Genomic DNA, 13287 nt, shown 5'->3' on the forward strand with positions numbered 1-13287 from the left:
TTTTTCTATTATATGCAGTTGAATCTAATCCTAACTAATACACTGTATTGGTGAAAGTATTACCTACACAGATGTGAACTACAGAATAATGCTGCACATCCATGTTCATGGCAGCATTATTCACAACAGCCAAAACATGGAAACAACCTAAGTGTCCATCAGTGGAGAAATAGATAAAGAAAATGTGGTGTATATACACAACAGTATATTATTCAGCAAAGAAATGAAGGAAATCCTGCCTTTGCGACAACATGGATGGACCTTGAAGGCATTATGCTAAGTGAAATAAGTAAGACAGAGTAAGAGAAATATTATATGATCTCACTTCTATGTGGAATCTAAAAAACAGAACAAAGCACCTGAACTCATAGATGCACAGAACAGATTGGTGGTTGGCAGAGGCGGGGGGTGGGCAAAATGGGTGAAGGGGGTCAAAAGGTAAATTCTTCCAGTTATGATAAACAAGTCCTGGGGATATAATGTACAGCATGGTGACTACAGTTTGAAAGTTGCTAAGAGAGTAGATATTTAAAGTTCTCATCACAAGAAAAAAATTTGTTAACTATTTGTGGCCATAGATGTAAACTAGACGTACTTTGGTGACCACTTCATAATATATATAGAAATTATTATATGGTACACCTGAAACTAATATAATGTTATATGTCAATTATATATCAATAAAAAAATTGAGGTTAAAAAACTGCTGAAAAAATTAACTACAGGAGTAGTTATATATAGAGAGAGGTGGAAAGCTTGGTGCTAAAATCTTCACTGAATGAAGAGGAGTAAATGGGAGGTCCGTAAATAATTTCAAACAGGAGAGGTAGTGGGTGCTTTAAAGAAGCTGGGGAATTTGAGAAAGCAGGGAAAAACAGCAGTGAGGACCAAGGCAGCAAGGAGGATCAAGGAAGACACGCACCCCACCTTCATTCCTGCACTAAGATATTGCCTTTTTAAATCCTGTGTTTGATTGAGGAAATAAGTTATGGATAGGACATGTCACTTGTGTTTCAAACCAAACAGAATATTAGAGATGACATACTGACTCAGATCAATGATCTATTCCAGAATATTTTCTGGAGGAACATGCTGGCCCCACAGACATTTCAAAATGTTAAGCACCCCATAATCTCCTCAATAACTTTTTAATAAAATAGTGAAGTATTATTCACTATTTTATTTATTCCTTTAAAAACTCATCCATATTTTTATCTCCCATGTTGAACTTAATTAATTAATCATTTAATTAATCATTGATTTACTGAGGTCTTACTGTGTTTCAGGTACTATATTAGGCACTAGGGACATACAGATTAATTACAAAGTATCTTCCTCAAAGAAATTTACTAGTTCAAGGAGGAACTAGGTGACAGAAACAGTTGACATTATATAGTGTGACAAATGATAGTCACCACATATAATTGAGCAATATACCAGGTGCAGTGTGAAGCATAAAGATAGGTCACCTATTTCATCCTGGAGATTTCTAGAACAGATAACAGATTACGTGAATCTTGAAGGTGAAATAGGTTGGGCAAGTGGAAACATAAGAATGTATGTAGCAACATGGAAAAACACAGCACTTTGGGAAATTCCAAGTAGGCAGCTTGGAGGATGTTTGTATAGTATTATACATTATATTACTACTGACAAAAGTAACCATGTACAGATCCAGTATTGAGTAAAATTATCTCATTCATGAATGTACTTGTTATTAATATACCGTACATTTTGCTAGTGGAGACTATTGGCTTAATGTGCTCAGCTATAAGAACTTATCTAAGTATTTTAAGAAAATGTGTCTTTTGAGCTCATTTTCTCCTCTCTACAACTGTAGTCTATACTTATTCAACAAAGGAACAAAATTGTTATAGTAAGTAATAGTATGCTTTATTAGAAGAACTTAATTTGTAGAGTAATCAAGGGAAAAGATAGTAATTTAAATGAATGGTACTATCCAATATTCTTCCTCCTCTGAGAAAATTCCACTAGACTATGCCTCTGGGTCAAATCCTGAACCAAAAGAATACATTTTTTTTTAATAATTTAAAAATTTTAGAATAGTTTTAGATTTAAGAAAAATTGGGAAGATAGTACAGAGTTCCTGTATATCCCACACCCAATTTATTTTATTGTTCACATCTTACGTTACAGTGCTACATTTGTCACAACCAATAAACCAATCAGTACATTGTTATTAAGCAGAATCCATACTTTATTAATATTTCTTCAATTTTTACTTAATGTCTTTTTATGTTCCAAGATCCCATCCAAGATACATTACATTTAGACATCAGGTCTCCTTAGGCTCCTCTATACTATGACAATTTCTCAGACCTTCCTTTTTTTTGATGAGCTTCACAGTTTTGAGATGGTCAGGTATTTTGTAAGATATTCTTGAACCTGGGTTTGTCTGATGTTTTCCTCATGGTTAGACTCGGTTATGGTTTTAGGCAGGAAGACCACAGAGGCAAAGTACCCTTCTCATCACATCATATCAAGAGTACATACTATCCACATGACTTTACTATTGATGTTAATCTTGATCACCCAGCTAAGGTAGTGTTTGTCAGATTTCTCCACTGTAAAGTTATTTTTCTACCTTTACCGCTCTTTGGAAGGAAGTCACTCTATGCAGCCTACACTTAAGGAATGGGGAGTTATGCTCCAACTCCTGGAGGGCAGAGTATTTATGTAAATTGTTTCAAATTCTTCCGTATGGGAGTTTTGTCTATTCTACCCCACTTATTATTCAATCACTTATTTATACCATTATGGACTGATGGGAATTTTTTATACTTTATATTATAATCCAATGCTAGGCAATTTATATTGTTGTTCAAATTGTTCCAGCTTTGGCCATTGGGACCACTTTCAGTTGGTTCCTGTGTCCCTGTGACATACCCCCCATCAGTTTGCTTTTTGAGCACTTCCTTACTTTCTGGCACTACAAGAAAGCATTTTTCTGTACAATATAATTGGGAAAATGATACAACCTTTTAATATAATTACAAAAGCAAGATGTGGTAAATTGATGAATATTAATACACATTCACCAGTAGCTAGGGCTTTGTATCTTGAGTTGTTTTGAGTTCACTTTCTTATTCACATCCTACTTTTAGCTTGGATTAGAATTTAACCAATGATTTTTTTTGGGGGGAGGTAACCTTTCATATTATAAGTAAAATGAGAGAATCAGTGAACTTAGAATTACATGCTTTTTATTTAAAGAGGAAACTGGGGTACTTATTGCTGATAACTAGGAATTACATTATCAAAGGACTTTAATTCAACATACTTACATGCTGAAAGAGTCAAATTTATTTGTTAAAAGAAGCAGCTTTCAATTTATTTTTGAACTAGAAGAGTCTGAAGATTAAAAGATACTAGGTCCATTTCAATAGAGGATAAATCCCCAGTATCACAAGGATTATGGAAGAAAAAAGACCTTCTAATTCTCAAAAAGCATTTCCACAGGTGAAATTAGGTGAAATAGCAGGGAATTGTACAAATAGTTACATGATTAGGAGGAAGTTGTTGTTCTCACATTTCTGGTTCTCTTATTTATTGTACATTGGGAAAGATAATGATTTCTAATGTTGTTCTTCCAGTTGTTCAAATTTATTCTTTGGTTAAGCAATAGGTAGCAATCCCAAATGTATTACACCACAGCTTATGAACACACTTGGCTGGTACATCCAGTTCCTTTCTTCATGAAATTAGGTGTGCCAGACATCTAACACTTAGTTAACTACTCTGACAGACAAGAACAGAGCAAAACTTCTAGGGATGAGAAAACAGAATCAACAGCAGCACTTGGACATAAACTGGAGTCCCTGGTTTCATTTCATTTGCTTTGTTTTTCATAACTACAGTGTGTGACATAAGAAGAACTATTATAAGCAGAATACCCCTATATTTAGTTGTTATCAATCCTAATTTATTACATAATTGACCTCTTTGAATACTTATTACTTAGACTCTCTGTGTGGGAGGGTGAGGAGGGGAGAAAGTAGGAGTTGGGGGGAGAAAATCCAATCACATTTGTAGGCCACACCACAGCAGTTGATGGCTACTTATCATAGTTCTTAAGATAAAGTCTTGTATCCTAATACGGGAACTAAGAGATCAAAAAAAGACTGGACAGCTCATTTAAAATCCCAATTTTTCCAGCTAAGTTGGACCTGTTGGCAGCTGCTAGATTGTTAGAATGATCCATGAGCCTAGAAAGTTGAAGGTAGTTTCTTCATTGAGAAAATAGAGATGTTTTGCTTAGAGGAAAAGAGTGAAAATGACAAGGTATCAGACACCCTAGTGAACAGCTAGTGAAACAAAGTGTTTAAGTATCTGTATATCTTATCTTAGATATATATATACAACTGTTATAAATCCATTATTTCCCTTATCTCTCAGGAAAAATACATGTAGTTACAATATTAAAAACAAATAAAAGATTAAACTTCCAGTAGAAAACCAAATACTGTCAGAGGCACAGTTACATGGAGTCACCCATTTCTTATGTAGATATTGGCTTATGCTCCCCACCATAATATTTGATAAATGACAGCAAACATTTATTAAGCACCTACCACAAGGGCAGAGTCAAGGTGATGAACTAGGAGAATGTGGAATTCGCGTCTCTGCACAACTAAGGCACCTCCCAGGTACTGGTGGGGGACCACGGACACCTAAGGGGATGGGAGGAACCCCCAGCCACCGAGTAGGATGTGGGGCATGCGGTGTGTGAGGCGGGAGGAGAAGTGAAGGCAGGACGGGACTGGCACTCCTGAGGGGCAGCTGGGGGAAGGGAAGGGATCCCACTCCTGAAGGGGAAAATTGGTCATTGGGAGGGCAGAGGATCAAAAGGGAGCATGCCCAGGTTTCCCCTGCCCACTTGGGCCCCCGGGAGCCTGCTGAGATCCCGGGCCTGATCCTCTGTGCACCAAGGCCCCCTCCAGCTGTACAGGTCCTGAGGGAGTGGGAGGGAGGGAAAGGGGAGCAAAAGTAAAGGCTGGACCTACAGGACCAGCACCCCTGAGGGTTGGCTGGGGGAGGGGAGGAGTCCTACACCCAGTGGGGCCCACCCACGGTTAGGAGTCCAGCGTGGATGGGGGAGAGCCTGGGGGAGACCAGGGGAGAGGGGCGTGGAGGAATGGAAGGGAACCCGGCCAGTGTTTTCCCTGTGCACTTGGGCACCGGGGAGCTCCCTGGCCTAATCCTCTTCCCTCGGAGCCTCCCTCCTGCCGCGCAGAGCCCAAGCCCCGCCCCTACACCCCCACCCAGGGCCCTACCTCTACACTCGGAGACCCCCTCTGAAAGCCCCTCCAACCACGCTGGGCCTAAACCCCATCCACACGCCCTCACCCAGGGCCTTACCTCCAAACTCTGGAACTCCACATTCCGAGGGCCCTCCGTTGGAGGTGCTACCTCTCCCCTTTCACGGGCAGGTCCTAAGCAGGGCTCCGCCCCACGCTTGAACGTCACCCTGACTAGGCCCTGCCCCACGCTCAAAAGTCACCCCCACCACTGCCTAAGTTCCACCCCTGCCTAAACTCTGCCCCCCATAGCCAAGGCTTTTTCTTTTTCCTCTTTTAGATTGGGGTTCTGTTTTACCTTGTTGTTGATTCATTTATATTTTTATTTTTTCTAATAAATCTTTTATTTTTCTTATTTTATTTTATTCTTTATACTTTGTTATTGTTCTGCTCCTTTTGTCTTCTCCCCCCCCCTTTTTTTTCTTTCTTTTTTCTGTTGTGGTTTTGTTTTACCTTGTTGCAGTTGTTTCAATTATATTTTTATTTTTCCTAATACATTTTTTATCTTTCTAATTTTATTTTGTTTTTTACTCATTGTTATTGTACTGTTCCTTCTTTTCTCTTTTTAACCATGCCACGTGGCTTGCGGGATCTTGGTTCCCAGGCCAGAGGTTGGGCCTGAGCTCCTGTGGTGGGAGCTCTGAATCCAAACCACTGGACTAACAAGGATCCTCAGACCCCAGGGAATATTAATCAGAGTGAGGCCTCCCAAAGGTCCTCATCTTGGCACCAAGACCTGGCTCTATCCAACTGCCTGCAAATTCCAGTGCTGGATGCCTCAGGCCAAACAACCAGTGAGAGTGGAATACAGCCCCACCCATAAAAAAAAAAATATGACAAAAGATATGCTGCAGACAAAGTAGCAAGGTAAAAACCTACAAGACCAAATGAATGAAGACAAAATAGGCAACCTACCTGAAAAAGAATTCAGAGCAATGATACTAAAGATGATTTAAAATCTCAGAAACAGAATGGAGAAAATACAGGAAACATTTAACAAGGATCTAGAAGAACTAAAGAGGAAACAAACAGTGATGAACAATACAATAACTGAAATTAAAAATACTCTAGAAGGAATCAATAGCAGAATAACTGAGGCAGAAGAACGGATAAGTGAGCTGGAAGATAAAATGGTAGAAATAACTGCAGGGAGCAGAAAAAAGAATGAAAAGAATTGAAGACAGTCTCAGAGACCTCTGGGACAACATTAAACACACCAACATTTGAATTAGAGGGGTCCCAGAAGAAGAAGAGAAAAAGAAAGTGTCTGAGAAAATATTTGAATAGATTATAGTCAAAAACTTCCAAAAAAAAAACTTCCATAACATGGGAAAGGAAATAATCAATCAAGTCCAGGAAGCACAGAGAGTTCCATACAGGATGAACCCAGAGAAACACGCTGACACGCATATTAATCAAACTATTAAAAATTAAATACAAGAAAAAATATTGAAAGCAACATGGGAAAATCAACAAATAACATACAAAGGAATCCCCATAAGATTAACAGCTGATCTTTCAGCAGAAACTCTGCAAGCCAGAAGGGAGTGGCAGGACATATTTAAAGTGATGAGAGAGAAAAACCGACAACCAGGATTAGTCTACCTGGCAAGGATCTCATTCAGATTTGACGGAGAAATCAAAAGCTTTACAGACAAGCAAAAGCTAAGAGAATTCAGAACCACCAAACCAGCTTTACAACAAACTGCTAAAGGAACTTCTGTAAGCGGGAAACACTAGAGAAGAAAAAGACCCACAAAAACAAACCCAAATCAGTTAAGAAAATGGTAATAGGAACATACATATTGATAATAACCTTGAATGTAAATGGATTATATGCTCCAACCAAAAGACATAGACTGGCTGAATGGATACAAAAACAAGACCCTTATATATGCTGTCTACAAGAAACCCACTTCAGATCTAGGGACACATATAGACTGAAAGTGAGGGGAGGGAAAAAGATATTCCATGCCAATGGAAATCCAAAGAAAGCTGGAGTAGCAATACTCATATCAGATAAAATAGTTTTAAAATAAAGACTGTTACAAGAGATAAGGAAGGACACTACATCATGATCAAGGGATCAATCCAAGAAGAAAACGTAACAACTATAAATATTTATGCACCCAACATAGGAGTACCTCAATACATAAGGCAAATATTAACAGCCATAAAAGGGGATATCGACAGTAACACAATAGTAGTGGGGGACTTTAACACCCCACTTACACCAATAGGCAGATCATCCAGAGAGAAAATAAATAAAGAAACACAAGTTTTAAAAGACACAATAGACCAAAGAGACCTAATTGATATTTTTAGGACATTCCACCTGAAAATGGAAAAATACACTTTCTTCTGAGGTGCACATGGAATGCTTTCCAGAATAGATCACAAATCAAGCCTTGGAAAATTTAAGAAAATTGAAATCGTATCAAGCATGATTTCTGACCACAATGCTATGAGATTAGAAATCAGTTACAGGAAAAAGAACAGTAACACACAAATACATGGAGGCTAAACAGTGTGCTGCTAAATAACCAAGAGATCAATGAAGAAATCAAAAAATACCTAGAAACAAATGACAACAAAAACACAATGTTCCAAAACCTATGGGACACAGCTAAAGCAGTTGTAAGAGGGAAGTTCATAGCAATTCAAGCTCACCTCAAGCAACAAGAAAAATCTCAAATAAACAATCTAACCTTACACCTAAAGCAACTAGAAAAAGAACAAAGAAAACCCAAAATTAGTAAAAGGAAAGAAATCATAAGATCAGAGCAAAAATAAATGAAATAGAAACAAAGAAAACAATAGCAAAGATCAATAAAACTAAAAACTGGTTCTTTGAGAAGATAAACAAAATTGATAAACCTTTAGCCAGACTTATCAAGAAAAAAAGGGAGAGGACTCAAATCAATAAAATTAGACACGAAAAATGAGAGATTACAACTGACACCACAGAAATACAAAAGATTATAAGAGACTACTACAAACAACTCTATGCCAATAAAATGGACAACCTGGAAGAAATGGACAAATTCCTGGAAAAGTACAACTTTCCATAATTGAACCAGGAAGAATTAGAAAACATAAACAGACCAATCACAGGTTATGAAATTGAAACTGTAATTAAAAATCTTCCAACAAACAAAAGTCTAGGACCAGATGGCTTCACAGGGGAATTCTATCAAACACTTAGAGAAGAGGTAACACCTATCCTTCTCAAACTCTTCCAAAAAATTGTGGAGGGAGGAACACTCCCAAATTATTCTACGAGGGCCACCATCACCCTGATACCAAAACCAAAGAAACATATCACAAAAAAAGAAAATTAGAGACCAATATCACTGATGAACATAGACGCAAAAATCCTCAACAAAATACTAGCAAACAGAATCCAACAGCACATGAAAAGAATCATACACCATGATCAAGTGGGATTTATCCCAGCGATGCAAGGATTCTTCAATATACACAAAACAATCAATGTGATACACCATATTAACAAATTAAGGAATAAAAACCATATGATTATCTCAATAAATGCAGAAAAAGCTTTTGGCAAAATTCAACACCCGTTTATGATAAAAACTTCAGAAAGTGGGCATAGAGGGAACCTACCTCAACATAATAAAGGCCATATATGACAAACCCACAGAAAACATCATTCTCAATGGTGAAAAACTGAAAGCATTTCCTCTAAGATCAGGAACAAGACAAGGATGTCCACTCTTGGCACTATTATTCAACATAGTACTGGAAGTCCTAGCTGCAGCAATCAGAGAAGAAAAAGAAATAAAAGGCATACAAATTGGAAAAGAAGTAAAACTGTGACTGTTTGCCGATGACATGATACTATACATAGAAAATCCTAAAGATGTCACCAGAAAACTACTAGAGCTAATCAATGAATTTGGTAAGGTTGCAGGATACAAAATTAATGCACAGAAATCTCTTACATTCCTATACACTAACAACAAAAGATCAGAAAGAGAAATTAAGGAAACAATCCCATTTACCATCACAACAAAAAAAATAAAATACCTAGGAATAAACCTACCTCAGGAGGCAAAAGACCTGAACTTAGAAAACTATAAAACACTGATGAAAGAAATCAAAGATAACATAAACAGATGGAGAGGTATACCATGCTCCTGGATTGGAAGAATCAATATTGTGAAAATGACAATACTACCCAAAGCAATCTACAGATTCAATGCAATCCTTATCAAATTACCAGTGGCATTTTTCACAGAACTAGAACAAAAAATTACACAATTTTGTATGGAAACACAAAAGACCCCGAATAGCCAAAGCAATCTTGAGAAAGAAAAATGGAACTGGAGGAATCAGGCTCCCCGACTTCAGACTATACTACAAAGCTACAGTAATCAAGATAGTATGGTACTGGCACAAAAACAGAAATAAAGATCAATAGAACAGGATAGAAAGCCCAGAGATAAACCCATGCACATATGGTCACCTTGTCTTTGATAAAGGATACAAGAATACACAATGGAGGAAACACAGCCTCTTCAATAAGTGGTGCTGGGAAAACTGGACTCCTACATGTAAAACAATGAAATTAGAACACACCCTAACTCCAGATACAAAAATAAACTGAAAATGAATTAAAGACCTAAATGTAAGGCCAGACACTATAAAACGCTTAGAGGAAAACATAGGGAGAACACTCTATGACATAAATCACAGCAAGATCCTTTTTGACCCACCTCCTAGAATAAGGGAAATAAAAACAAAAATAAACAAATGGGACCTAATGAAACTTAACCGTTTCTGCACAGCAAAGGAAACTGTAAACAAGAGGAAAAGACAACCCTCAGAATGGGAGAAAATATTTGCAAACGAAGCAACTGACAAAGGATTAATCTCCAAAACATACAATCAGCTCATGCAGCTCAATATCATAAAAACAAACAACCCAATCCAAAAATGGGCAGAAGACCTAAATAGACATTTCTCCAAAGAAGACATACAGATGGCTAACAAATACATGAAAATATGCTCAACGTTACTAATCATTAGAGAAATGCAAATCAAAACCAAAATGAGGTATCACCTCACACTGGTCAAAATGGCCATCAGCAAAAAATCTATTAACAATAAATGCTGGAGCGGGTGTGGAGAAAAGGGAACACTCTTGCACTGTTGGTGGGAATGTAAATTGATACAGCCACTATGGAGAACAGTATGGGGGTTCCTTAAAAAACTAAAAATAGAACTACCATATGACCCAGCAATCCCAGTACTGGGCATATACCCTGAGAAAACCATAATTCAAAAAGAGTCATGTACCACAATGTTCATTGCAGCACTATTTACAATAGCCAGGACATGGAACCAACCTAAGTGTCCATTAACAGATGAATGGATAAAGAAGATGTGGCACATATATACAATGGAATATTACTCAGCCATAAAAAGGAACGAAATTGAGTTATTTGTGCTGAGGTGCATGGACCTAGAATCTGTCATACAGAGTGAAGTAAGTCAGAAAGAGAAAAACAAATACTGTATGCTAACGCATATATATGCGATTTAAAAAAGCGGTACAGATGAGCCTGGGACAGGGCAGGAATAAAGACGCAGACTTAGAGAACGGACTTGAGGACACAAGGGGAAGGGGAAGCTGGGATGAAGTGAGAGAGCAGCATTGACGTATATACACTACCAAATGTAAAATGCATGGATAGTGGGAAGCTGCTGCATAGCATAGGGAGATCAGCTCGGAGCTTTGTGAAGAGGTAGAGGGATGGGATAGGGAAGGTGGGAGCGAGGCTCAAGAGGGAGGGGATATGGGAATATATGTATACATATAGCTGACTCACTTTGTTGTATAGCAGAAACAAACACAATATTGTAAAGCATTTATACTCCAATAAAGATGTAAAAAAAGAAAAGAAAGCGCCTACCACATGTCAGGTACTCTGCTAAGGACAAACAAAGATAACTAAAAGAGTATCTGAGCTCACAGTCCAGGAATGACTGAAAGGAAAAAGTGATGGGTCCTAAGAGTAAGGGCGTAAGTCAGTACAAATGAAAAGGTGGGATTTCACTGTAGGGAAAAGAGGAAAAAGGATTAATGCTTTGGAAAGAGAAATAAAATTAGATTTCTCGGCAATGTGAAGCTGAGAGTTGTTCAATCTTGTCAGGTTCTGAAGGCATCTCCAGATCCAGCTTTCAAAGAAAACTGGGACAATGACAATGGAACAGCTAAAAATAGGTCATAATTATAGCAAAGAAAGCCACAGCCAGCATAAACCTGGCCATTGTTATTGTTGAAGTTGTGGAATTGTTGCTTTCAATTACTCTTGTCATTAGCGGCTTCCTGATACGATCTTCTGTGGTGAGGATAGCTTTTCGAGCTCCATCCCACTTTCCAGGGCCCTGTAGCCGATACTGGATTGGAGTACAGGGTCCCCAAAATAACTGTAATGCCAATTTGGGGTCAGTGAAGGCCAAGGACAGCAGATTGGGCCTGACGCCCACCAGATCAGCAAGCTCATCCATGGTATCTATATAGTCTCCCTGAATGGTATGGCGTTGGCTGTCCACATACCTGAAGCAGAGAAGACAGAAGGCATGCCTATTAACAATTCAGTCAATCCATCAATTAGTCAATGCTTTCTATCTGCTCTTGGCTCAATATTGGGCTAGGAGCTGTAGAAAATAGAGAAGAAAGAAAAGACATGTCTCTATTCTTAAGGGCCTTATAATCTACTGAACTAGATAAGATAGATACACATGAAACAGAAGAATGTAAGACTTCACACGAAACAGACAAGAATATAAGACTTATGGTAAATCACGTGGTTTTAGACTGCTAAATAGAAATGTAGAAGTGGGTAGTTAAAATAGAGCTATGATAAGTCCTTGAAGGATGTGGAAGAAATAGATAAGCTGAGAACAAAGAGGAAAGTATTACAAGTCAATATATATAATGTAGAATATATATTGTAGAAGTTTGGCAGTGAAAGGAAGGAGGAAAATAGGAGAGCACCTAGAAAGGGTATCAGGGTTAAGTAAAAACTGTCTTTCTCCTCCTTGCAGAAGGGAGAGTTATGCTGGTATAATCAGTTGAAGAAAACCACATCTTTGGGCATGGGATGATTGTGCCTCTGACTTTTCCACAAAAATTTAGGAACTTCATCTACATCAACTTTGTTCAAATAAAGATCACCAAGTGAATAAGCACAAGTTCTGAAATTCAGATTGCTAAATGTGTCCACCCAAGCACTAAAATACTGGCTGATGGTACCACCTTCCCAGATCCTATAGATTACTCATACCAAGAGCCACTGTGACCTGAGTATGCTGTCACATGACAGCCAGCAAAGTGGCCTCTGCAGATTTGTAAAGCTACCTACAGATTTGTAATTTAACCATATCTACCTCTCATTAATTCATCGCTGCCCTTCCTTCCTCTGGTAGCTCTAACAGCCCTTCAAGTAATCCTTGCCAAAATAATATACCTGGTTTTCTCTCCATGTGCTTTTTCCTAATTGACTTTTCTTTTAGGCCCTAAACATAGAATTTTCTTAAGCTTTTCTCTCCTTTCCCATCCATATTCAAACCACTTGGTGGTAATTCTCTATTCCATTGTCACAAACTATTATTTCCTTTTCCTTCAAAATATAATCTAAATCCTTAAACGAACACAAGGACAATAAATACAGTACAACATTGCTCTTATGAAGAACTAAGTGGGGGGACTTCCCTGGTGGTGCAGTGGTTAAGAATCCGCCTGCCAATGCAGGGGTCACGGGTTTGATCCCTGGTCCAGGAAGATCCCACATGCTGTGTAGCAACTAAGCCTGTGCGCCACAACTACTGAGCCCATGTGCCACAACTACTAACACCCGCGTGCCCTAGAGCCCACGCACCACAACTACTGAGCCCATGCACCACAACTACAAGCCTGTGCGCTCTAAGGCCCACATGC

At 38.3% G+C, this 13287-nt stretch overlaps 1 protein-coding gene across 2 annotated transcripts in view; it reads right to left on the reverse strand.

The window, feature by feature from the left end:
- Window positions 1–3164: 3164 nt before the first annotated feature.
- LOC309659347 (flavin-containing monooxygenase 5-like) overlaps window positions 3165–13287 on the reverse strand; it is a 108970-nt gene continuing 98847 nt past the window's right edge. For both annotated transcript variants that reach the window (XM_082459041.1, XM_082459042.1), the window contains one exon: window positions 3165–11904. In XM_082459041.1, coding sequence (XP_082315167.1) covers window positions 11559–11904 — 346 coding nt within the window. In that variant the 3' untranslated portion in view covers window positions 3165–11558. The remainder of the gene's footprint in view (window positions 11905–13287) is intronic.

Source organism: Balaenoptera physalus (assembly GCF_965194825.1).
Source record: "Balaenoptera physalus genome assembly, chromosome: 1".
Lineage (NCBI taxonomy): Eukaryota > Metazoa > Chordata > Mammalia > Artiodactyla > Balaenopteridae > Balaenoptera > Balaenoptera physalus.